At 42.6% G+C, this 27,483-nt stretch overlaps 1 protein-coding gene across 2 annotated transcripts in view; it reads right to left on the reverse strand.

The window, feature by feature from the left end:
• plp1a (proteolipid protein 1a) overlaps positions 1–25,418 on the reverse strand; it is a 50,329-nt gene extending 24,911 nt beyond the window's left edge. For both annotated transcript variants that reach the window (XM_061927721.2, XM_061927722.2), the window contains exons 1-4: positions 25,172–25,418; positions 7,662–7,848; positions 582–738; positions 104–272 (exon numbers count right to left, since the gene is read on the reverse strand). In XM_061927721.2, coding sequence (XP_061783705.2) covers positions 104–272; positions 582–738; positions 7,662–7,848; positions 25,172–25,292 — 634 coding nt within the window. In that variant the 5' untranslated portion in view covers positions 25,293–25,418. The remainder of the gene's footprint in view (positions 1–103; positions 273–581; positions 739–7,661; positions 7,849–25,171) is intronic.
• Positions 25,419–27,483: the final 2,065 nt, after the last annotated feature.

Here is a 27,483-nt window from a genome sequence, read left to right on the forward strand (position 1 = left end):
TTGGAAGAAAGATACGAGGAAAAAGTTAGGAACTCATTGCTGAATGGGGCCCAATTAGTGGAATGATATACTGCAGCGGCTACAAACTGACTTGTTTTCGTACCGTATTGCCGTGCGTCGACACACAGCTGGTTGATGCTCGCCGGCGTCTCAGTCAGAACGTCGATGGTGTGGCAGGTGGCGTCCATGTTGTAGAAGAAGTAGACTGGCAGCGCCGACAGAGCCAACACCAACAGCCACAGCAGAGCCAGCACGTACGTCATCACAATAAACTAGACGAGAAAGCAGGTTGAGCATCAGGCTGCGTCATATTAATCCTTCTTAGTGTTTTTATGTGCCTCATTTAGTGACCACTATTACCTCTCCTCTGATTACCTTCCTTTAATATGCCTTTGTGTCGTCTCCTCCCTCGACACCATCACACACCCACACACTTTGTACGCTCATCATCCCCAAAAGGGGTTTTTAGAGGCTTGCGGAGTTTCCACACAGGCACCCACCGGGACCGATGTGTATTAATCCACATCCAATCTCTCCAATCCCCCATTACCCGTCCCCACTGTGGGGGCCCCCGCTCTCACCGTGGAGCTGAGGCAGCGGCCACACATGGTGCTCCGGAACTCTCCAAAGGTTTGCTTGGCAGCGCTGGTGGTGTAGAAGCCCTCTGCCAACAGCATGATGCAGTAGAGGAAGAAAAAAGAGGCCAAGCCGTAGATGAAATACTGGAAATACTGAATGCTGAAAAAGGAAGAAGAGAGCCACTTGTAAAAGGCAGGCTTTAGAAAAAAAAAAAATACATTTACCGTATTTTTCGGACTATAAATCGCAGTTTCTTTCATAGTTTCAGTGCGACTTATATATGTTTTTCTCCTTCTTTATTATGCACTTTCGGCAGGTGCGACTTATACTCAGAAAAATACAGTAATCAGGGAGGGGAAAGTGTGTGAAATTGATTGCGTATTAATGGTGTCTTGTCTTCAACCAGGAGCATGCTTGCCAACCTTGAGACCTCCGATTTCGGGAGGTGGGGGGCGTGGTCGGGGGGGCGTGGTTGGGGCGGGGGGCGTGGTTAAGAGGAGGGAGTATATTTACAGCTAGAATTCACCAACCCGAGTATTTCATATATCATACTTGCCAACCTTGAGACCTCCGATTTCGGAAGGTGGGGGGTCGGGGTAGGGGCGGGGGCGTGGTCGGGGGTGGGGCGGGGGGGCGTGGTTTGGGGCGTGGTTAAGATATATATATATATATATATATATAAGAAATACTTGACTTTCAGTGAATTCTAGCTATATATATATATATATATATATATATATATATATATATATATATATATATATATATATATATATATATATATATATAAATAAAATAAATACTTGAATTTCAGTGTTCATTTACAAACTACAACCCACAAACACTTTAGAGTTAGGCTCCACCATCAGAATGTGTACTTAAACTTATAAAGATCACATGGATATTATTCAGTGAGTTGATTCACCAAAACTAACCTGTTATACAGGAGGAAAAAGCACACAGGACGTTTCAATTGTTCACAGACTGGTCGCGCTCATCAGAATGACAAGACACTTCCGGTCTGCAGGCGATAGCATTCAATTGGGAAGAAACGCCCTACTGCCCCCTACTGACCAATGTGAATACTGATAAATGTGTAATGACAGCTCCAAAAACGAATTCAAACCACAAAATAAAATAAATAAATCAACAGAAAAATGTGACACATTATGGGTGGGTCACATATGCATGTACAGTAGATGGCAGTATTGTCCTGTTTAAAAGTGTCACAACATTGCTGTTTACGGCAGACGAACTGCTTTACGGTAGACACTGTTGTTGTGTGTTGTCAACACGTCACTCAGGTCCGCCTGAATTTCGGGAGTTTTTCGGGAGAAAATTTGTCCCGGCAGGTTTTCGGGAGAGGCGCTGAATTTCGGGAGTCTCCCGGAAAATCCGGGAGGGTTGGCAAGTATGTCATATATATATATATATATATATATATATGAAATACTTGAATTTCAGTGAATTCTAGCTATATATATATATATATTTATTTATTTATTTATATACACACACATAACACTCATCTACTCATTGTTGTGCTTGAAAGTACAATGCAATACAATTCCGGGGCAATGGCACCTATCAAGTACACAGTAATGAAAACACAGTTGTTCTACTAACTGTACTGTGTGTTATGAGAGTAGAGTATGTGTGTGTGTGTGGCCCTTAAATAGGTGACAGCATGTGAGGTGAGTGACGTCAGTGAGTGTGTGGGCGAGAGAAGAGAGGGAGCGGGGTAGCGTGAGTGCGGGGAGGGACTAGTTGGTTTTGTGTTGGATCGGCTGTGTGTAAGCAATCAATAAAGCAAGATTTGCAACTAATCGCTGGACTCATCATTCACCCTAAAGTCATCCGCTGTGGAGACCCACTACCGGGTAAGGTGAAGGGTGTTGTACACATCGGCCCTGGAGAAGTGTCTCCCCTGCGCTCTTCGACTACGGTCTCGTTCTTCTGCTTCGTCTACTTGTGTGCGCACACTGGACTCAGGTCCGCATGGAGCTGGAGGGGGCTTGGCCTCCAACTCCGGCTGAATTCCGGGAGATTTTCGGGAGAGGCGCTGCATTTCGTGAGTCTCCCGGAAAATCCAGGAGGGTTGGCAAGTATGACCAGGAGGGGCATTGTAGATGGTCTAAAGCAGGGGTGTCAAAGTCAAGCCCCGTGGGCCAGATCCGGCCCACGAATGAATTATCTATGGCCCCCTGGATGATATTTGATTATTAGAACCGGCCCGCAGGTTTTGCATGCACCAATACTCCATCAGTGTTGGCGCTACACTGCAAAAACTGAAATCTAAGTAAGATGAAATATCTCAAATAAGAATGATATTTGTTTATTTCATGTCTGATAAGATAATTCTTCTCACTAAGCAGATGTTATGTTATGTTTTACTTGTTTTAAATGTTTTTGGTCCTAAATGATCTCAGTAAGATATTACAGCTTGTTGCTGAGATTTGATGACCTATATTGAGTAAAACATGCTTGAAACTAGAATATCAAGTGTTGCAAAGCTGTGTCATCAACACTCACGAGTATAAAACTACTTTTTTATAGTAATAATTTCTTATTTCAAGCATGAAAAAACAAATCATGATGCCGAGCGCATATCATTATGTCAAGATTATGGCACTAGCATTTACTTAATTTAAGAATATTTTTCAACATATTGAGCAAAAAGGTCTGTTTTTTTCTACCAAGAAAAGTACACTTGTTATTAGTGAAAATATACTTACTTTAAAGTACTTTTTGGGTTCATTGAGTTGAGCTAATTTTACTTGTTTCGGAAAGTCTTGACAAGCCGAATTTTCTTGTTCTATTGGCAGATAATTTTGCTCAGTTCAAATAAAATACCCCTAACTTTTGTATTTTTTTCTTCTTGTTTTTGAACACTGACTTTTTGCAGTGTAGGAATTTTCAAAACCCCACCAAGTCATAAAAATGGGGTCCCTCAGTAAATCTTTGGGGCATACTTGCCAACCTTGAAACCTCCAATTTCGGGAGGTGTGTGTGGGGGGCGGGGGGCGTGGTTAAGAGGGGAGGAGTATATTTACAGCTAGAATTCACCAAGTCAAGTATTTCATATATATATATATATATATATATATATATAAGAAATACTTGACTTTCAGTGAATTCTAGCTATATATATATATATATATATATATATATATATATATATATATATATATATATATATATATATATTTTTTATTATTATTATTAATATATGTATATATATATATATATATATATATATATATATATAAATATATCCTTGTTGTGTGCGCAGTTGTGCACTGCACTCTCTAAAAGCCGTAGATGTTATTGTCACATATGCATGTACAGTAGATGGCAGTGTTGTCCTGTTTAAGAGTGTCACAACATTGCTGTTTACGGCAGACGAACTGCTTTACGGTAGACGAAAACGTGACTGCTGTTGTTGTGTGTTGTTGCCGCGCTGGGAGGACGTTAATGAAACTGCCTAACAATAAACCCACATAAGAAACCAAGAACTCGCCCTCCATCATTCTACAGTTAATAACGTGATTGGGCAGGCACGCTGTTTATATTGTGGGAAAGCGGACGTGAGAACAGGCTGGCCGCTGTCGACACGTCACTCAGGTCCGCATGGAGCTGGAGGGGGCCTGAATTTCGGGAGATTTTTGGGAGAAAATTTGTCCCGGGTGGTTTTCGGGAGAGGCGCTGAAATTCGGGAGTCTCCCGGAAAATCCGGGAGGGTTGGCAAGTATGCTTTGGGGTCCCACTTTTTTGTAAGCGTTTTGAAAACAAATGATAAATGTATGCATTATCCTGTTATATCTCACATTCTATATTGTGTTTTGGAGAAAAGGTTGTCATAAACGTTACTTAATTCATAAAAAAAATAATACTAAAGAAAACAAATTTTTATGCATACCGTATTTTTCGGACTATAAGTCGCTGTTTTTTTCATAGTTTGGTCAGGGGTGCGACTTATACTCAGGAGCGACTTATGTGTGAAATTATTAACACATTACGGTAAAATATCTAAATAATATTATTTAGCTCATTCACGTAAGAGACTAGACGTATAAGATTTCATGGGATTTCGCGATTAGGAGTGACAGATTGTTTGGTAAACGTATAGCATGTTCTATATGTTATAGTTATTTGAATGACTCTTACCATAATATGTTACGTTAACATACCAGTTGGTTATTTATGCCTCATATAACGTACACTTATTCAGCCTGTTGTTCACTATTCTTTATTTATTTTAAATTGCCTTTCAAATGTCTATTCTTGGTGTTGGCTTTAATCAAATACATTTCCCCCAAAAATGCGACTTATGTTTTTTTTCCTTCTTTATTATGCATTTTCGGCCGGTGCGACTTATACTCCGGAGCGACTTATACTCCGAAAAATACGGTATATCTCTCATTCTGTATTGTGTTTTGCAGAAAGGTTGTCATAAACGTTACTTAATTCATAAAAAAAATAATACTGAAGAAAACACATTTTTATGCATATATAAAATTATTCAGTTATAAAAATTAATTCACTTTCTTCTTTCCTTAATGCATCTAAACTTTACCGCTGCCGGTATTTTTTTCTATATTTTTATTGTAATATTTTCAGAATGTGGTTGTTCTATTTTTGGCCAAAGTAAGACAAAGAAAACAATCTGAAGTTGTCTTTATTTTTTCGTTTTAGTGCCATGATTTTAATAGTCCATCAGATTTTCCTCCATGCGGCCCCTGAGCTAAAATGAGTTTGACACCCCTGGTCTCAAGCAGTGTTTTTCAATAATGAGAACCAATAAATTAAATGTTTAACAATTGAATAGTATATATGTATAACATATTTATATTATTCACATGTGAATAATGCTGTATAGTATTTATTGTCTATTGTGAGCGAACCGTGGTGCTGAATTTCCCCCAAGGATCAATAAAGTACTTTATATTATATTCTATTCTTGAGAACCACTGCTATACAGGTAAAAGCCAGTAAATTAGAATATTTTGAAAAACGTGATTTATTTCAGTAATTGCATTCAAAAGGTGTAACTTGTACATTATATTTATTCATTGCACACAGACTGATGCATTCAAATGTTTATTTCATTTAATTTTGATGATTTGAAGTGGCAACAAATGAAAATCCAAAATTCCGTGTGTCACAAAATTAGAATATTACTTAAGGCTAATACAAAAAAGGGATTTTTAGAAATGTTGGCCAACTGAAAAGTATGAAAATGAAAAATATGAGCATGTCCAATACTCAATACTTGGTTGGAGCTCCTTTTGCCTCAATTACTGCGTTAATGCGGCGTGGCATGGAGTCGATGAGTTTCTGGCACTGCTCAGGTGTTATGAGAGCCCAGGTTGCTCTGATAGTGGCCTTCAACTCTTCTGCGTTTTTGGGTCTGGCATTCTGCATCTTTCTTTTCACAATACCCCACAGATTTTCTATGGGGCTAAGGTCAGGGGAGTTGGTGGGCCAATTTAGAACAGAAATACCATGGTCCGTAAACCAGGCACGGGTAGATTTTGCGCTGTGTGCAGGCGCCAAGTCCTGTTGGAACTTGAAATCTCCATCTCCATAGAGCAGGTCAGCAGCAGGAAGCATGAAGTGCTCTAAAACTTGCTGGTAGACGGCTGCGTTGACCCTGGATCTCAGGAAACAGAGTGGACCGACACCAGCTGGACTGCTGCTGAGTGGTTCAAAGTCATGTTTTCTGACGAAAGCAAATTTTGCATTTCCTTTGGAAATCGAGGTCCCAGAGTCTGGAGGAAGACAGGAGAGGCACAGGATCCACGTTGCCTGAAGTCTAGTGTAAAGTTTCCACCATCAGTGATGGTTTGGGGTGCCATGTCATCTGCTGGTGTCGGTCCACTCTGTTTCCTGAGATCCAGGGTCAACGCAGCCGTCTACCAGCAAGTTTTAGAGCACTTCATGCTTCCTGCTGCTGACCTGCTCTATGGAGATGGAGATTTCAAGTTCCAACAGGACTTGGCGCCTGCACACAGCGCAAAATCTACCCGTGCCTGGTTAACGGACCATGGTATTTCTGTTCTAAATTGGCCCGCCAACTCCCCTGACCTTAGCCCCATAGAAAATCTGTGGGGTATTGTGAAAAGAAAGATGCAGAATGCCAGACCCAAAAACGCAGAAGAGTTGAAGGTCACTGTCTGAGCAACCTGGGCTCTCATAACACCTGAGCAGTGCCAGAAACTCATCGACTCCATGCCACGCCGCATTAACGCAGTAATTGAGGCAAAAGGAGCTCCAACCAAGTATTGAGTATTGTACATGCTCATATTTTTCATTTTCATACTTTTCAGTTGGCCAACATTTCTAAAAATCCCTTTTTTGTTTTAGCCTTAAGTAATATTCTAATTTTGTGACACACGGAATTTTGGATTTTCATTTGTTGCCACTTCAAATCATCAAAATTAAATGAAATAAACATTTGAATGCATCAGTCTGTGTGCAATGAATAAATATAATGTACAAGTTACACCTTTTGAATGCAATTACTGAAATAAATCAAGTTTTTCAAAATATTCTAATTTACTGGCTTTTACCTGTAAACTATAAAACAACTTTTTTTTTTGAGAAATTGTATGTCTACGCGATCAATAAAATATAATTTTTGTCTTAAAATCAGTAACACTAAAAAGAATAATCAGGAAAAGCCTTATCCCTGCAGCTATAGCCGCCCTTAACAGCAGGCCCGGCCGACCTGTCTGACAAGCCTGTAAATGTGTGTTAGTCATGTATGATGTCTTTTTGTTATTATTTTTTTTTGTGTGATGTGCAATGTCTAGTGTTTAAATGTACGGCAGTGACAATGAATTTCCCCAAGGGGACCAATAAATCTAAATCTAAAATCTAAAATCTAATCTGGTCTGGGAAATAGTGATACATCCATAACTTCTTGATACTCCTGCTGGCAATACCAGCACTGGCATTAAAACAGGAGTAAAGAACTTTCATAGAGAGTCACACATTCTTTTAAAACTTATACTCAAAAGGAAAGCGTAATGATTAATTTTGCCCAGTTGTTACATTTAACAGTCGACAGTAGCACATACACGTAAACGAGGGTGACGTAATCCTGCAGGTTACGGGTGAAGTAAATCTCGATGAGTCTTTCGCTCTCTGTGAGCGCCTGGTGTCCGCATCCGCAGAAGAGGGCGATGCCGGAGAAGCACAGCAGCGTGGCGACCAGTGAGCAGTAGGGGATCCCGCCCAGGCAACGCATACAGCACTCATAGCAACCTGCAAGCAACCACGCAGAACACATTATTGACGAATACAATGCACGTGGAGTAACAGGGATGCACCCACTTCCCTACCAGCGCCGCCAAATAAACTCTTTTTTTTTTTTTTTTGTCCTGTCCAGCTTCTCAGGCAAATCATATAGTTGATGTAGATGCTGTCGGAGGCAGATATTTACATATATCCGTATTTAAGTGTTACTTCTTTATTTTCATAATCATATTACAAAACAGCTAGTGTTCTTCTTCCAATTGTGGTCTTTTGGTTGTCTGCAAGTACTGTGTGCTAACCTTGACCTTGGAATGTAAGGAGGAGAGATACTCCTTTTCCTTATCTGTTCCTGTGTCCAGCTAAGCAGGACAATGGGCATGTGTTTGGGCTAGAAAGAGAGACACTTTATAGAAGAGAAGGTTTCCATATTTTAGATCAGACCATCTTAGCTGCGCGATTGAATGTTCTATGCTGGACTGGTCTCATTATATTTCCAAAGCTTTGGAGATAAAATTACAAAATATCTATTCTGTCTCTGGTGGTTTTTCTACTCAGCAATACTGTCATAAAGAGCTTGGGAGGAACAACTGGTCCAAACGCAACAATGCCCATATCGGCTGTATAAATTTAGTTTACAAAAGAGAAGTGTGGGATACTTCTCTTGTTGCCTTATTTTGTATTTGACTTTATTTACAAACCCCGTTTCCATATGAGTTGGGAAATTGTGTTAGATGTAAATATAAACGGAATACAATGATTTGCAAATCCTTTTCAACCCATATTCAGTTGAATGCACCACCAAGACAAGATATTTGATGTTCAAACTCATAAACTTTATTTTTTTTTGTAAATAATAATTAACTTAGAATTGCATGGCTGCAACACGTGCCAAAGTGGTTGGGAAAGGGCATGTTCACCACTGTGTTACATGGCCTTTCCTTTTAACAACACTAAGTAAACGTTTGGGAACTGAGGAGACACATTTTTGAAGCTTCTCAGGTGGAATTCTTTCCCATTCTTGCTTGATGTACAGCTTAAGTTGTTCAACAGTCCGAGGGTCTCCGTTGTGGTATTTTAGGCTTCATAATGCGCCACACATTTTTTATGGGAGACAGGTCTGGACTACAGGCAGGCCAGTCTAGTACCCGCACTCTTTTACTATGAAACCACGGTGATGTAACACGTGGCTTGGCATTGTCTTGCTGAAATAAGCAGGGGCGTCCATGGTAACGTTGCTTGGATGGCAACATATGTTGCTCCAAAACCTGTATGTACCTTTCAGCATTAATGGTGCCTTCACAGATGTGTAAGTTACCCATGTCTTGGGCACTAATACACCCCCATACCATCACAGATGCTGGCTTTTCAACTTTGCGTCTATAACAATCCGGATGGTTCTTTTCCTCTTTGGTCCGGAGGACACGACATCCACAGTTTCCAAAAACAATTTGAAATGTGGACTCGTCAGACCACAGAACACTTTTCCACTTTGTATCAGTCCATCTTAGATGAGCTCAGGCCCAGCGAAGCTGACGGCGTTTCTGGGTGTTGTTGATAAACGGTTTTCGCCTTGCATAGGAGAGTTTTAACTTGCACTTACAGATGTAGCGACCAACTGTAGTTACTGACAGTGGGTTTCTGAAGTGTTCCTGAGCCTATGTGGTGATATCCTTTACACACTGATGTCGCTTGTTGATGCAGTACAGCCTGAGGGATGGAAGGTCACGGGCTTAGCTGCTTACGTGCAGTGATTTCTCCAGAATCTCTGAACCCTTTGATGATATTACGGACCGTAGATGGTGAAATCCCTAAATTCCTTGCAATAGCTGGTTGAGAAAGGTTTTTCTTAAACTGTTCAACAATTTGCTCACGCATTTGTTGACAAAGTGGTGACCCTCGCCCCATCCTTGTTTGTGAATGACTGAGCATTTCATGGAATCTACTTTTATACCCAATCATGGCACCCACCTGTTCCCAATTAGCCTGCACACCTGTGGGATGTTCCAAATAAGTGTTTGATGAGCATTCCTCAACTTTATCAGTATTTATTGCCACCTTTCCCAACTTCTTTGTCACGTGTTGCTGGCATCAAATTCTAAAGTTTATGATTATTTGCAAAAAAAAAAAAAAAGGTTTATCAGTTTGAACATCAAATATGTTGTCTTTGTAGCATATTCAACTGAATATGGGTTGAAAATGATTTGCAAATCATTGTATTCCGTTTATCTTTACATCTAACACAATTTCCCAACTCATATGGAAACAGGGTTTGTAAATGAATTTAAATGATCATTTGGTGCAGCCGGGCCGGAGCAGGAGGAGATAGAAAGAGAAAAAAAGGAAGGCAGAGAGGGAAATTGTGGGGACAAGAGGGGGATAAGACAGAGAGACAAAAACAACAACAACAATAACAACAATAGAGAAACATCAGCAAATAGGATATGTACAAATATGATGGTAAAAGTGATAGCAAAGATAGCAGTTAGTGAAATAAATAATAATACAGAGGTTTGGTTGGTATCAACACTTCAGTCATCAACAATTGCATCATCTAAGAAAGAGAAATGGACATTGAAAGAGTGTAGGTCTGACTTGGTAGGGTATGTACAGCAAGTAGTGGACATAGAGAGAGAGATCAGAAAATATAATAAAAAGTATCTACATTTGATTATTTACAATCCGAAGAGGTATGATGTGGAAGGGAGGGTGTTAGTTCAGGGTTGAAGTTGCCTGTAGGTGTTCTTTTAGTGCGGTTTTGAAGGAGGATAGAGATGCCCTTTCTTTTACACCTGTTGGGAGTGCATTCCATATTGATGTGGCATAGAAGGAGAATGAGTTAAGACCTTTGTTAGATCGGAATCTGGGTTTACCGTGGTTAGTGGAGCTCCCCTTGGTGTTGTGGTTATGGCGGTCATTTAAGGAAGTAGTTTGACATGTACTTCGGTATCAGGGAGGCGTAGCGGATTTTATAGACTAGGCTCAGTGCAAGTTGTTTTACTCTGTCCTCCACCCTGAGCCGGCCCACTTTGGAGAAGTGGGTAGGAGTGAGGTGTGATCTGGGGTGGAGGTCTAGAAGTAATCTGACTAGCTTGTTCTGGGATGTTTGGAGTCTAGATTTGAGGGTTTTGGAGGTGCTAGGGTACCAGGAGGTGGAGGTCTAGAAGTAAGGTGGAGGTCTAGAAGTAATTTGACTAGCTTGTTCTGGGATGTTTAGAGTCTAGATTTGAGGGTTTTGGAGGTGCTAGGGTACCAGGAGGTGGAGGTCTAGAAGTAAGGTGGAGGTCTAGAAGTAATTTGACTAGCTTGTTCTGGGATGTTTGGAGTCTAGATTTGAGGGTTTTGGAGGTGCTAGGGTACCAGGAGGTGGAGGTCTAGAAGTAAGGTGGAGGTCTAGAAGTAATTTGACTAGCTTGTTCTGGGATGTTTGGAGTCTAGATTTGAGGGTTTTGGAGGTGCTAGGGTACCAGGAGGTGGAGGTCTAGAAGTAAGGTGGAGGTCTAGAAGTAATTTGACTAGCTTGTTCTGGGATGTTTGGAGTCTAGATTTGAGGGTTTTGGAGGTGCTAGGGTACCAGGAGGTGCGTGCGTAATCGAAAAAGGGTTGAATGAGAGTTCCTGCTAGAATCTTCATGGTGCTTTTGTTGACCAGAAAGGAGATTCTGTAGAGAAATCTCGTTCGTTGGTTGACCTTTTTGATTACCTTGGTTGCCATTTTATCACAGCGTAGCAATGGACGACTGTAAACTTTAAAAAAAAAAAATTGAAAGTATTTATTTATTCAAGAAAACGTGTAAGGGTTGCAATTGCACAGATCCAGTTACAGAACATACGCAAATCCAGTTACAATAAAAGAAAGGAACACATCTGTGCCCACACGATTAAAACTTACCAGACTTTTCTTAGACACGATACTATTGGCCTAGACCAGGGGTCGGCAACCTTTACCAGTCAAAGAGCCATTTTGACCAGTTTCACAAATTTAAGAAAACAATGGGAGCCACAAAAATCTTTTGAAATTTAAAATGAAATAACACTGCATACAAAGTTTTTTTTTTGCTTTGTACTATGTACAAAGCAAGGGTCTCAGACACGCGGCCCATACCTTAATATGAAAAGTTAATGTTAGTGCGGCCCGCGGGTTTTATATGAATTGCGCTTGACAGCGTCATACTTGTTAACCCTCCCGATTTTTCTGGCGGACTACGAATTTCAAGGCAACTATTCTCTCGAACGTGCCTTGATGGTACAGCATTTAGCGCCCACTACAACCAGCGTGCCGGCCCAGAAACACGTTGTATGGGGCTTCTGCTTGCTCACGTAAGTGACAGCAAGGCATACTTTGTCAACAGCCACACAGGTTACACTGACGGTGGCCATATAAAACAACTTTAACACTCTTACTAATAATGCGCCACACTGTGAACCCACACCAAACAAGAATGACAAACACATTTCGGGAGAACCCAGCTACAACTGGGTTCTATGAACACAGATACAACTGTATCTACGACGGATACTGCAATACAAAATAGTCTCTCTCTTTTTGATGAAATAACATTAGAGGAACTATTACAGCGTGTAAGTGGGATAAAACAAACAACATGTTTACTTGACCCACTTCCTGGGAAACTTATCAAGGAGCCTTTTGTATTATTAGGTCCATCAGTGCTAAATATTATAAACTTATCACTTTCCTCTGGCACTGTTCCCCTAGCATTCAAGAAAGCGGTTATTCATCCTCTGCTCAAAAGACCTAACCTTGATCCTGACCTCATGGTAAACTACCGACCGGTGTCCCACCTTCCCTTTATTTCGAAAATCCTCGAAAAAATTGTCGCACAGCAGCTAAATGAACACTTGGTGTCTAACAATCTCTGTGAACCTTTTCAATCCGGTTTCAGGGCAAATCACTCTACGGAGACAGCCCTCGCAAAAATGACTAATGATCTACTGCTAACGATGGATTCTGATGCGTCATCTATGTTGCTGCTTCTTGATCTTAGCGCTGCTTTCGATACCGTCGATCATAATATTTTATTAGAGCGTATCAAAACACGTATTGGTATGTCAGACTTAGCTTTGTCGTGGTTTAACTCTTATCTTACTGACAGGATGCAGTGCGTCTCCCATAATAATGTGACCTCGGACTATGTTAAGGTAACGTGCGGAGTTCCTCAGGGTTCGGTTCTTGGCCCTGCACTCTGTAGTAATTACATGCTGCCGCTAGGCGACATCATACGCAAATACGGTGTTAGCTTTCATTGCTATGCTGATGACACCCAACTCTACATGCCCCTAAAGCTGACCAACACGCCGGATTGTAGTCAGCTGGAGGCGTGTCTTAATGAAATTAAACAATGGATGTCCGCTAACTTCTTGCAACTCAACGCCAAGAAAACGGAAATGCTGATTATCGGTCCTGCTAAACACCGACATTTATTTGATAATACCACCTTAACATTTGACAACCAAACAATTACACAAGGCGAATCAGTAAAGAATCTGGGTATTATCTTCGACCCAACTCTCTCGTTTGAGTCACACATTAAGAGTGTTACTAAAACGGCCTTCTTTCATCTCCGTAATATCGCTAAAATTCGTTCTATTTTATCCACTAGCGACGCTGAGATCATTATTCATGCGTTCGTTACGTCTCGTCTCGACTACTGTAACGTATTATTTTCGGGTCTCCCTATGTCTAGCATTAAAAAATTACAGTTGGTACAAAATGCGGCTGCTAGACTTTTGACAAGAACAAGAAAGTTTGATCATATTACGCCTATACTGGCTCACCTGCACTGGCTTCCTGTGCACTTAAGATGCGACTTTAAGGTTTTACTACTTACGTATAAAATACTACACGGTCTAGCTCCGTCCTATCTTGTCGATTGCATTGTACCATATGTCCCGGCAAGAAATCTGCGTTCAAAGAACTCCGGCTTATTAGTGATTCCCAGAGCCCAAAAAAAGTCTGCGGGCTATAGAGCGTTTTCTATTCGGGCTCCAGTACTATGGAATGCCCTCCCGGTAACAATTAGAGATGCTACCTCAGTAGAAGCATTTAAGTCCCATCTTAAAACTCATTTGTATACTCTAGCCTTTAAATAGCCCCCCTGTTAGACCAGTTGATCTGCCGTTTCTTTTCTTTTCTCCTCTGCTCCCCTTTTCCTTGAGGGGGGGGGGGCACAGGTCCGGTGGCCATGGATGAAGTGCTGGCTGTCCAGAGTCGGGACCCGGGGTGGACCGCTCGCCTGTGCATCGGCTGGGAACATCTCTACGCTGCTGACCCGTCTCCGCTCGGGATGGTGTCCTGCTGGCCCCACTATGGACTGGACTCTTACTATTATGTTGGATCCACTATGGACTGGACTCTCACAATATTATGTCAGACCCACTCGACATCCATTGCTTTCGGTCTCCCCTAGAGGGGGGGGGGGGGGTTACCCACATATGCGGTCCTCTCCAAGGTTTCTCATAGTCATTCCCATCGACGTCCCACTGGGGTGAGTTTTTCCTTGCCCGTATGTGGGCTTTGTACCGAGGATGTCGTTGTGGCTTGTGCAGCCCTTTGAGACACTTGTGATTTAGGGCTATATAAATAAAGATTGATTGATTGATTGATTGATCTGCACCGTAACACAACATAAACACAACAGAACACATACCCAGAATCCCATGCAGCCCTAACTCTTCCGGGCTACATTATACACAAGATGATAGCATGTGACGGCAATGAGATCGACACCATGTTTGTGGATCGAAGGGAAGGCGGCGGACGCAAGGGTCAGACCCTGGTCATCTGCTGTGAAGGCAATGCCGGCTTCTACGAGGTGGGGTGCATGTACAAACCCCCCTAGAAGGCGGCTACTCCGTCCTGGGATGGAACCATCCGGGCTTCGGAGGCAGTACGGGGGTGCCTTTTCCACAGAATGAGGCCAACGCCATGGATGTTGTTATTCAGTTTGCGATACACAAGCTGGGCTTCCAGCTCAACAACATAGTCGTATACGCCTGGTCCATAGGCGGATTCACAGGTACACAAACACAACAATACTATCTTATTATTGGCGTCTTACAGTACGATATTGTCACAGTATCAGGCCACAATATAATACTATTGTTGTATTGCCCAAAAACAAAAGACTTGGAGAAAATGTCATAGTGTGTAAAATTAAGTGGAAGGAATGTTTAGGATAAACACACTTACTGGTTTAAATGTAACTTAGATGTTGGGTTTCACTGTGTAAAGCGCTTTGAGTCACTAGAGAAAAAGCGCTATATAAATATAATTCACTTCACTTCACTTCACTTCACACCCCCGCTACCAAACCCCGACCAGCTCAACCGACGCACAGAGAGGGGGGGGGGGGGGGGGGGGGGGGGTTACACTGACGGTGGCGGTATAAAAAAAACAAACTTTAACACTCTTACTAATAATGCGCCACACTGTGAACCCACACCAAACAAGAATGACAAACAAATTTCGGGAGAACATCTGCACCGTAACACAGCATAAACACAACAGGACAAATACCCAGAATCCCATGCAGCCCTAACTCTTCCGGGATATATTATACACCAAACCCCGCCCACCTCAACCGACGCACAGAGGGGGGGGGGGGGTTTGGTGGTAGCAGGGGTGTATAATGTAGCCCGGAAGAGTTAGGGCTGCATGGGATTCTGGGTATTTGTTCTGTTGTGTTTATGTTGTGTTAAGGTGCAGATGTTCTCCCGAAATGTGTTTGTCATTCTTGTTTGGTTTTGGTTCAAAGTGTGGCGCATTATTAGTAAGAGTGTTAAAGTTGTTTTCTATGGCCACCGTCAGTGTAACCTGTGTGGCTGTTGACCAAGTATGCATTGCTGTCACTTGCGTGTGCAAGCAGAAGATGCATATAACAAGAGGCTGGGCTGGCACGCTGTTTATACAGAATGTAGAGGGCGCTAAATGCTGTACCATCATGGCACGCCCTTATCATTATTGTAAGGGTGAAAATCGGAGAATATTATATTATATTCTGCGAGAGGCACTGAAATCCGTAAGTCTACCGGGAAAATCGGGGGGGGGGGGGTCGGCAAGTATGCAGCTGAGTCGCAACAGAGTGATCAAAGAGCCGCATGCGGCTCCGGAGCCGCGGGTTGCCGACCCCTGGCCTAGTGTGAGCACCACAAAGCAAGGCCTTTTGGGATTGCATGGACACAGCATTTACTTGCTTGATCCCTTTAATACAAAACCTTATCACTATGGAACCATCTGCTGCCAACGTTCCTGCACTTTCTAAAGCTGCATACGTGCCGTCTGAACGGATGCCGCGGTCAAGGCCGTGCGTCTCCATTCATGCAGGCAGACTGTGAGAAAAAAGGGCGAGGTTGCAGAGGAGAAACGTTGCTTTTGTGACTGCAAAGACAACAGCCTTTGTCCCCCCGCTGCCTTGTGAGGGGGGGGGGCACAAAGGCCACCAATGTCCCACAAACAAAAGCCAGTGGCACCTCCATGCTTGGAACTCAGACGCACACATTCATTGACTTCCTTCAGAGGAGAAAGTGCGATGGTGGTGAGGATAGAGAAGCAGTGTGAATGCAAGATAACTGTATGTACACACATGACAGACTGTGATTGGTACCATTACAGTGCTGCCAAGTGTATACACTAAGGCTCTTAGGCTTAAGCACAAGGGCATTTCTGTTCGGGCCTAAGTGCGTGCTTTGCTCATTGAGGCCCACTTTACAAAGTGACTACAATAGGGAAATAAACAATTTATATTTTCCAAAAGAAAACAGCACTCGTCCCATCCGTTCAACTTGGGTGTCAGGCTGAGAGAGTTGCAAGCAAAATATCCCAGAAACAGCAGACAGGAAGAGATTGCATTCACAGTTATTTCACACCTTTGCAAGCAAAAACACCCAACGTGGCCACCAGCCACCCATTGGGAGGCAGGTGAGAACATACAAGCTCAGTATTTACAATTTGGGAGAGGTACCAGGTTATTACTTTGGGTAATATTGTTGGTAGCAGGGGTGTATAATGTAGCCCGGAAGAGTTAGGGCTGCATGGGATTCTGGGTATTTGTTCTGTTGTGTTTATGTTGTGTTAAGGTGCAGATGTTCTCCCGAAATGTGTTTGTCATTCTTGTTTGGTTTTGGTTCAAAGTGTGGCGCATTATTAGTAAGAGTGTTAAAGTTGTTTTCTATGGCCACCGTCAGTGTACCAGGTTATTACTTTGGGTAATATTGTTGGTAGCAGGGGTGTATAATGTAGCCCGGAAGAGTTAGGGCTGCATGGGATTCTGGGTATTTGTTCTGTTGTGTTTATGTTGTGTTAAGGTGCAGATGTTCTCCCGAAATGTGTTTGTCATTCTTGTTTGGTTTTGGTTCAAAGTGTGGCGCATTATTAGTAAGAGTGTTAAAGTTGTTTTCTATGGCCACCGTCAGTGTACCAGGTTATTACTTTGGGTAATATTGTTGGTAGCAGGGGTGTATAATGTAGCCCGGAAGAGTTAGGGCTGCATGGGATTCTGGGTATTTGTTCTGTTGTGTTTATGTTGTGTTAAGGTGCAGATGTTCTCCCGAAATGTGTTTGTCATTCTTGTTTGGTTTTGGTTCAAAGTGTGGCGCATTATTAGTAAGAGTGTTAAAGTTGTTTTCTATGGCCACCGTCAGTGTACCAGGTTATTACTTTGGGTAATATTGTTGGTAGCAGGGGTGTATAATGTAGCCCGGAAGAGTTAGGGCTGCATGGGATTCTGGGTATTTGTTCTGTTGTGTTTATGTTGTGTTAAGGTGCAGATGTTCTCCCGAAATGTGTTTGTCATTCTTGTTTGGTTTTGGTTCAAAGTGTGGCGCATTATTAGTAAGAGTGTTAAAGTTGTTTTCTATGGCCATCGTCAGTGTACCAGGTTATTACTTTGGGTAATATTGTTGGTAGCAGGGGTGTATAATGTAGCCCGGAAGAGTTAGGGCTGCATGGGATTCTGGGTATTTGTTCTGTTGTGTTTATGTTGTGTTAAGGTGCAGATGTTCTCCCGAAATGTGTTTGTCATTCTTGTTTGGTTTTGCTCATATTTTGTTCACACCGTGGATACCTATGATGATATGTGGGCTTTGTACCGAGGATGTCGTTGTGGCTTGTGCAGCCCTTTGAGACACTTGTGATTTAGGGCTATATAAATAAAGATTGATTGATTGATTGATGATTTGAATCTACAAACCCCAAAACCAGTGAAGTTGGCACATTGTGTAAATCGGAAATAATAATAATAATAATAATAATAATTGTTAATCGGTGTTAGCTTTCAAATACGGTGTTAGCTTTCACTGTTATGCCATACTTGCCAACCTTGAGACCTCCGATTTCGGGAGGTGGGGGGTGGGGGGTGAGGGGGCGTGGCTAAGAGGGGAGGAGTATATTTACAGCTAGAATTCACCAAGTCAAGTATTTCATATATATATATATATATATATATATATATATATATATATATATATCTATCCCCGCGACCCCGAAGGGAATAAGCGGTAGTAAATGGATGGATGGATATATACAGGTAAAAGCCAGTAAATTAGAATATTTTGAAAAACTTGATTTATTTCAGTAATTGCATTCAAAAGGTGTAACTTGTACATTATATTTATTCATTGCACACAGACTGATGAATTCAAATGTTTATTTCATTTAATTTTGATGATTTGAAGTGGCAACAAATGAAAATCCCAAATTCCGCGTGTCACAAAATTAGAATATTACTTAAGGCTAATACAAAAAAGGGATTTTTAGAAATGTTGGCCAACTGAAAAGTATGAAAATGAAAAATATGAGCATGTACAATACTCAATACTTGGTTGGAGCTCCTTTTGCCTCAATTACTGCGTTAATGCGGCGTGGCATGGAGTCGATGAGTTTCTGGCACTGCTCAGGTGTTATGAGAGCCCAGGTTGCTCTGATAGTGGCCTTCAACTCTTCTGCGTTTTTGGGTCTGGCATTCTGCATCTTCCTTTTCACAATACCCCACAGATTTTCTATGGGGCTAAGGTCAGGGGAGTTGGCGGGCCAATTTAGAACAGAAATACCATGGTCCGTAAACCAGGCACGGGTAGATTTTGCGCTGTGTGCAGGCGCCAAGTCCTGTTGGAACTTGAAATCTCCATCTCCATAGAGCAGGTCAGCAGCAGGAAGCATGAAGTGCTCTAAAACTTGCTGGTAGACGGCTGCGTTGACCCTGGATCTCAGGAAACAGAGTGGACCGACACCAGCAGATGACATGGCACCCCAAACCATCACTGATGGTGGAAACTTTACACTAGACTTCAGGTAACGTGGATCCTGTTCCTCTCCTGTCTTCCTCCAGACTCTGGGACCTCGATTTCCAAAGGAAATGCAAAATTTGCATGGTTGGGTGATGGTTTGGGGTGCCATGTCATCTGCACTCAAAGAAATCATTGCACATAACATTGAATGCCTGTGACCTTCGATCCCTCAGGCAGTACTGCTTCAAAAAGCGACATCAGTGGGTAAAGGATATCACCACATGGGCTCAGGAACACTTCAGAGAACCACTGTCAGTAACTACAGTTGGTCCCTACATCTGTAAGTGCATTTTAAAACTCCACTATGCAAAGCGAAAGCCATTTATCAACAACACCCAGAAACACCGCCGGCTTCGCTGGGCCTGAGCTCATCTAAGATGGACTGATGCAAAGTGTAAAAGTGTTCTGACGAGTCCACATTTGAAATTGTTTTTGGAAACTGTGGATGTTGTGTCCTCCGGAACAAAGAGGTAAAGAACCATAGGCGCAAAGTTGAAAAGACAGCATCTGTGATGGTATGGGGCCCAAAGCATAGGTAACTTACACATCTGTGAAGGCACCATTAATGGTGAAAGGTTTTGGAGCAACATATGTTGCCATCCAAGCAACATTATAATGGACGCCCCTGCTTATTTCAGCAAGACAATGCCAAGCCTTGTTACATCAACGTGGCTTCATAGTAAAAGACTGCGGGTACTAGACTGGCCTGCCTGTAGTCCGGACCTGTCTCCCATTGAAAATGTGTGGCGCATTATGAAGCCTAAAATACCACAATGGAGACCCCCGGACTGTTGAACAACTTAAGCTGTACATCAAGCAAGAATGGGAAAGAATTCCACCTGAAAAGCTTAAAAAATGTGTCACCTCAGTTCCCAAACGTTTACTGAGTGTTGTTAAAAGGAAAGGCCATATAACACAGTGGTAAAAATGCCCTTGTGCCATTTTTTGTGCAATGTGTTGCTGGTATTAAATTCTAAGTTAATGATTATTTGCGGGGAAAAAAAATGAAGTTTCTCAGTTCGAACATTAAATATCTTGTCTTTGCAGTCTATTCAATTGAATATCAGTTGAAAAGGATTTGCAAATCATTGTATTCTGTTTGTATTCTGCCAATTTCACTGGTTTTGTGTTTTGTACATTTAAAACTAGTTAATACGTATTAAATATACTTTGGTGTAAATGTTGTGGAAATCTTGCTCCACAGTCACTTTTATAACCCGTTTTTTGAGTCCTTGTGCAAGATGTTCAATTGTGGAGGCCTTCCATGTAGATAGCAAATAAAACCACACCTCACCCTCTCCAAAAGTATCAGAATGTATTTTTTTTTTAATGTAAACCAATGTTTGTAAAAAAAACTAGTACCACACTGGCTCCATCTAGTGGTACACCAAAAAAAAATCACTTGATTAAAGTACAGTGTTTTATTTTCCTATATCCACTAAACACAGTGTTACTGTCCAAAAATATTAAATATACTTGTTAAATAAAACCTCTGCATTGTTTTTAATGAACACTTAGGCCTACAACGCTACTGTATTTTAATATTGGTCATTATGGTGGTACTTTGAGAGCCAAGTTTTTTCTGAGGTGGTACTCGGTGAAAAAGGGTATTTTACATAGTCACTTGGTCACAATATAAGGGCACACCTGCACACTCGTCGATCCATTCAGACTCTGCATAAAAAAAGATGCTTTTATGATAAGCATTTATGTCACATTATGTGTTAGATAATATGAAAATATTGAATTTCTTGTGTTTTCTCATAGCCTGTGCTTCTTCTGGCCGAGCGCGTTACTTAATGTCCAAGTAAAATGTCCACTTTTCCGCGGCGCCACGACACAGCCGATGGCCTTACAAATTTGCTGCTTCGTAAAAAATGCAACCGGTGGCGTAATCCGATAGTCGGCAACATAAGTAACGGACAGATTTTGATGATATTTTCCCAAAATGTCCAAAATAATTCATTAAACAAGTGCATTTGTACAAACCCCGTTTCCACATGAGTTGGGAAATTGTGTTAGATGTAAATATAAACGGAATACAATGATTTGCAAATCATTGTCAACCCATATTCAATTGAATGCACTACAAAGACAACATATTTGATGTTCAAACTCATAAACTTTATTTTTTTTGTGCAAATAATGGCATGTTCACCACTGTGTTACATGGCCTTTCCTTTTAACAACACTCAGTAAACATTTGGGAACTGAGGAGACACATTTTTTAAGCTTCTCAGGTGGAATTATTTCCCATTCTTGCTTGATGTACAGCTTAAGTTGTTCAACAGTCCGGGGGTCTCCGTTGTGGTATTTTATTCTTCATAATGCGCCACACATTTTCAATGGGAGACAGGTCTGGACTACAGGCAGGCCAGTCTAGTACCCGCACTCTTTTACTATGAAGCCACGTTGATGTAACACGTGGCTTGGCATTGCCTTGCTGAAATAAGCAGGGGCGTCCATGGTAACGTTGCTTGGATGGCAACATATGTTGCTCCAAAACCTGTATGTACCTTTCAGCATTAATGGTGCCTTCACAGATGTGTAAGTTACCCATGTCTTGGGCACTAATACACCCCCATACCATCACACATGCTGGCTTTTCAACTTTGCACCTATAACAATCCGGATGGTTCTTTTCCTCTTTGGTCCGGAGGACACGACGTCCACAGTTTCCAAAAACAATTTGAAATGTGGACTCGTCAGACCACAGAACACTTTTCCACTTTGTATCAGTCCATCTTAGATGAGCTCAGGCCCAGCGAAGCCCACGGCGTTTCTGGGTGTTGTTGATAAACGGTTTTTGCCTTGCATAGGAGAGTTTTAACTTGCACTTCCAGATGTAGCGACCAACTGTAGTTACTGACAGTGGGTTTCTGAAGTGTTCCTGAGCCCAAACTAAATTATATACGAAGAGGATAAAAGTAAAGGATATTAAAAGAGCTCAAATATAGCATAGTGATGCATTATGTACATACAGCTAGCCTAAATAGCATGTTAGCATTGATTAGCTTGCACTCCAACAAGTCAATGACATCAACAAAGCGCACCTGTGTGCATTCACGCACAGCATAAAACGTTTGGTGGACAAAATGAGACAAAGGAGTGGACGATTTTACATGTAAGCAAACTGTTTACACTGTGGCGAGTTCAAGAACTGCCAAAATTAGTAGGACAAAACGATATTCACCAAATACTACCATGAATTGATTAACGTGGACCCCGACTTAAACAAGTTGAAAAACGTATTCGGGTGTTACCGTTTAGTGGTCAATTGGACGGAATATGTATTGTACTGTGCATGCTTCAAAACTCACCAAACTGAACACACACACCAGGACTGGCAAAAATTGCGATCTAATAAAAAAACCTAACCCCAAATCTCAGCAGAAAAAACTGCTCCTCGGAAGAAAAAAAATGACAAAACTGCCTGTAACTCCCACTGGGAAGGTCGGAGAGACATGAAACAAAAACCTCTATGTAGGTCTCACCTAAATTGACAACCCCCAGCAAAAATCAACAGGAAGTTTGCTATTCCCCCTTCAAAACAAATTTTTTGTAAAAACCGGTCACCTTCCTTCAAAAACGAACTCCTCTGAGCGCGTTTGTCGTTTCGCCTTCAAACTAACACAGGAGAGAGATTGAACCCTTGTGATTACAATGACAGAAGCGCTTTTTTTCTAACTGCTCCGGTTTTGATTTTATGACCCTTCAAAGAGCCGCTGCGCTGATGCTGCTGCGCTGCTGTTTTTTTTAAGATGGCTGCTTAAAAGCAGGAAGCACCAACGTGCCCACACAATGCAGACAAGGTAGGTACACTAGACAAAAGTCTTGGGACACTTCAGACTAAAAGTAGACAAAAGTATTGGGACACTTATGACTATCACTGTACTAAAAACAGTCACTTTTGCCTCTTTGAGCTGTAATTTGACCCCCTTAGCATGCTTCAAAACTCACCAAACTGAACACACATCAGGACTGGCAAAAATTGCGATCTAATAAAAAAACCTAACCCCAAATCTCAAAATTGCGCTGTAGCGCAATTTTTGAATAAAATTTCTCTCGGAAGAAAAAAATGACAAAACTGCCTGTAACTCCCACTGGGAAGGTTGGAGAGACATGAAACACAATCCTCTATGTAGGTCCACTAAGGACTAAAACTGGACAAAAGTATTGGGACACTTAGGACTACAACTTGACAAAAGTATTGGGCCACTTGGGACTAAAACTTGACAAAAGTATTGGTACACTTGACTACAACTTGACATAAGTATTGGGACACTTAGGACTAAAACTGGACAAAAGTATTGGGACACTTACGACGAATACTGGACAAAAGTATTGGGACACTTCGCACTAAAAGTAGACTCAAGTATTGGGACACTTAGGACTACCACTGGACAAAAGTATTGGGACACTTACACTGGACAAAAGTATTGGGACACTTGGGACTAAAACTTGACAAAAGTATTGGGACACTTACGACGAATACTGGACAAAAGTATTGGGACACTTCGCACTAAAAGTAGACTCAAGTATTGGGACACTTAGGACTACCACTGGACAAAAGTATTGGGACACTTACACTGGACAAAAGTATTGGGACACTTACACTGGACAAAAGTATTGGGCCACTTGGGACTAAAAGTAGACTCAAGTATTGGGACACTTGACTACAACTTGACATAAGTATTGGGACACTTAGGACTAAAACTGGACAAAAGTATTGGGACACTTACGACGAATACTGGACAAAAGTATTGGGACACTTCGCACTAAAAGTAGACTCAAGTATTGGGACACTTTGGACTACCACTGGACAAAAGTATTGGGACACTTACACTGGACAAAAGTATTGGGACACTTGGGACTAAAACTTGACAAAAGTATTGGGACACTTACGACGAATACTGGACAAAAGTATTGGGACACTTCGCACTAAAAGTAGACTTAAGTATTGGGACACTTAGGACTACCACTGGACAAAAGTATTGGGACACTTACACTGGACAAAAGTATTGGGACACTTACACTGGACAAAAGTATTGGGACACTTGGGACTAAAACTTGACAAAAGTATTGGGACACTTACGACGAATACTGGACAAAAGTATTGGGACACTTCGCACTAAAAGTAGACTCAAGTATTGGGACACTTAGGACTACCACTGGACAAAAGTATTGGGACACTTACACTGGAAAAAAGTATTGGGACACTTGGGACTAAAACTTGACAAAAGTATTGGGACGCTTACGACGAATACTGGACAAAAGTATTGGGACACTTCGCACTAAAAGTAGACTCAAGTATTGGGACACTTAGGACTACCACTGGACAAAAGTATTGGGACACTTACACTGGACAAAAGTATTGGGACACTTACACTGGACAAAAGTATTGGGACACTTGGGACTAAAACTTGACAAAAGTATTGGGACACTTAGGACTAGCACCTGCCAAATACACGGGCCCAACCAATGCTGCTTGCAGCTTTAATTATTTTTGTTTCACTACTTTTGGTTTGTTCTGTGTCGTGTTTGTGTCTCCTCTCAATTGCTCTCTTTATTGTTTTTCTGAGTGTTGCTGGGTCGGGTTTGGTTTTGGAATTGCATTGTTATGGTATTGCTGTGTATTGTTTTGTTGGATTGATTAATTAAAAAAAAGTAAATAACTAAAAAAAATAAATGTAAAAAAAAAAAAAAAAGTTTTTTTTTTTTTTAATCGATTTTTTAAAAATGAGAATCGATTCTGAATCGCACAGCGTTCCCACACCCCTACTGCGCAGGCGTACCTAATATTGTGACCTGTAGTTAGGGCCCCAATAGAGGTGAACAGACTTAACCAGCACCTTGTTCCAATCAACCAATTACACCCCAAGCATCCTGACTGCAGCCAATATATTGGAATTTGGGTTGAAAAAAAAAAAGGTATAAACACACAAGTAAAGTGAGACAATAATCTCGCTCCACGAAAACAGGATTAAAAAAAAGGAGCAACTAAGAAGAAATGAAGTGAAATGCGTGCTCACCCATGTCTGCGTTGAAGGACGTGCAGCTTGTGTGCTGCTCTGCAGCTGCACCGCTGATGATATGCACCCAGTCGGCCCCCGCGGTATCAATCCGACTCACCGCGACAATGGACAGAGCCATCGGCGATTGCTAGAACAATCTTAAAGCAACAATGTCGCCTTTCAGCGCGCTCCAAAGGCGGGGAATAATGAAGCCCGCTCAAGTTTTAATCGCAGACGTGTTGCGTCGTTTGGTTTGCGCACACGAACATGCGCACACTTGGAGCGCACATGCAAATAACACGTTTCATTAAAAGAAATTAAAGAAAAAAAACCATCACTTACAATATTTTTTTAATGTGTTTAGTTTTTAGTTTTTCTTTAGTTTTAGTTTTATTTTGTTTTGTCCTTGTTTACTTTTTATTTTATTTTTTTAAATAAGTTAAACTTCACTCCAAAGAGATTATTTTTTTTAAATCATTTTAATCAACTAATCCATTTCCTACCGCTTGTCCCTTTCGGGAGAGCCTATCCCAGCTGCACTCGGGTGGAAGGCGGTGTACACCTTGGACAAGTCGCCATCTCATCTTATCCATTCATCCATCCATTTCCTACCGCTTGTCCCTTTCGAGGTGACGGGGGTGCTGGAGCCTATCCCAGCTGAACTCGGGCAGAAGGCCAAGTACACGCTGGACAAGTCGCCACCTCATCTTATCCATCCATCCATCCATTTTCTACCACTTGTCCCTTTCAGGGTCACGGGCGTGCTGGAGCCTATCCCAACTGCACTCGGGCGGAAGGAGGGGTACACCCTTTTCTACTTGCTTGTCCCTCTCGGGGTCGCGGGGCGGTGCTGGAACCTATCCTAGCTGCACTCATGTGGAAGGCGGGGTACACCCCTGGACAAGTCGCCACCTCATCTTATCCATCCATCCATCCATTTTCTACCACTTGTCCCTTTCAGGGTCACGGGCGTGCTGGAGCCTATCCCAACTGCACTCGGGCGGAAGGAGGGGTACACCCTTTTCTACTTGCTTGTCCCTCTCGGGGTCGCGGGGCGGTGCTGGAACCTATCCTAGCTGCACTCATGTGGAAGGCGGGGTACACCCCTGGACAAGTCGCCACCTCATCTTATCCATCCATCCATCAATTTCTACCGCTTGTCCCTTTCTGGGTCGCGGGGAGTGCTGGAGCCTATCCCAGCTGCACTAGGGCGGAAGGCGGGGTACACCCTGGACAAGTCGCCAACTCATCTTATCCATCCATCCATCCATTTTCCACCACTTGTCCCTTTCGGGGTGGCGGGGGCAGCTAGAGCCTATCCCAACTGCACTCGGGCGGAAGGCAGGGTACACCCTGGACAAATCGCCACCTCATCTTATCCATCTATCCATCAATTTCTACCGCTTGTCCCTTTCGGGGTCGCGGGGAGTGCTGGAGCCTATCCCAGCTGCACTAGGGCGGAAGGCGGGGTACACCCTGGACAAGTCGCCAACTCATCTTATCCATCCATCCATCCATTTTCTACCATTTGTCCCTTTCAGGGTCACGGGGCGTGCAGGAGCCTATCTTAGCTGCACTCTGGCGGAGGGCCAAGTACACCTTGAACAAGTCGCCACCTCATCTTATCCATCCGTCCATCCATTTTTTACCACTTGTCCCTTTCGAGGTGGCGGGGGGTGCTGGAGCCTATCCCAACTGCACTTGGGCGAAAGGCGGGGTACACCCTGGACAAGTCGCCACCTCATCTTATCAATCCGTCCATCCATTTTCTTCTTGCTTGTCCCTCTCGGGGTCGCGGGGCGGTGCTGGAACCTACCCTAGCTGCACTCATGTGGAAAGCGGGGTACACCCCTGGACAAATCGCCACCTCATCTTATCCATCCGTCCATCCATTTCCTTACTGCTTGCGGGGGGGGGGGGGGAGTGCTGGAGCCTATCCCAGCTGCACTAGGGCGGAAGGCGGGGTACACCCTGGACAAGTCGCCACCTCATCTTATCCATCCATCCATCAATTTCTACCGCTTGTCCCTTTCGGGGTCGCGGGGAGTGCTGGAGCCTATCCCAGCTGCACTCGGGCGGAAGGCGTCGTACACCCTGGACAAGTCGCCAACTCATCTTATCCATCCATCCATCCAGTTTCTACTGCTTGTCCCTTTCAGGGTCACGGGGCGTGCAGGAGCCTATCTTAGCTGCACTCTGGCGGAGGGCCAAGTACACCTTGGACAAGTCGCCACCTCATCTTATCCATCCATCCATCAATTTCTACCGCTTGTCCCTTTCGGGGTCACGGGGAGTGCTGGGGCCTATCCCAGCTGCACTCGGGCGGAAGG

Source organism: Nerophis lumbriciformis, linkage group LG35, assembly GCF_033978685.3.
Source record: "Nerophis lumbriciformis linkage group LG35, RoL_Nlum_v2.1, whole genome shotgun sequence".
NCBI lineage: Eukaryota > Metazoa > Chordata > Actinopteri > Syngnathiformes > Syngnathidae > Nerophis > Nerophis lumbriciformis.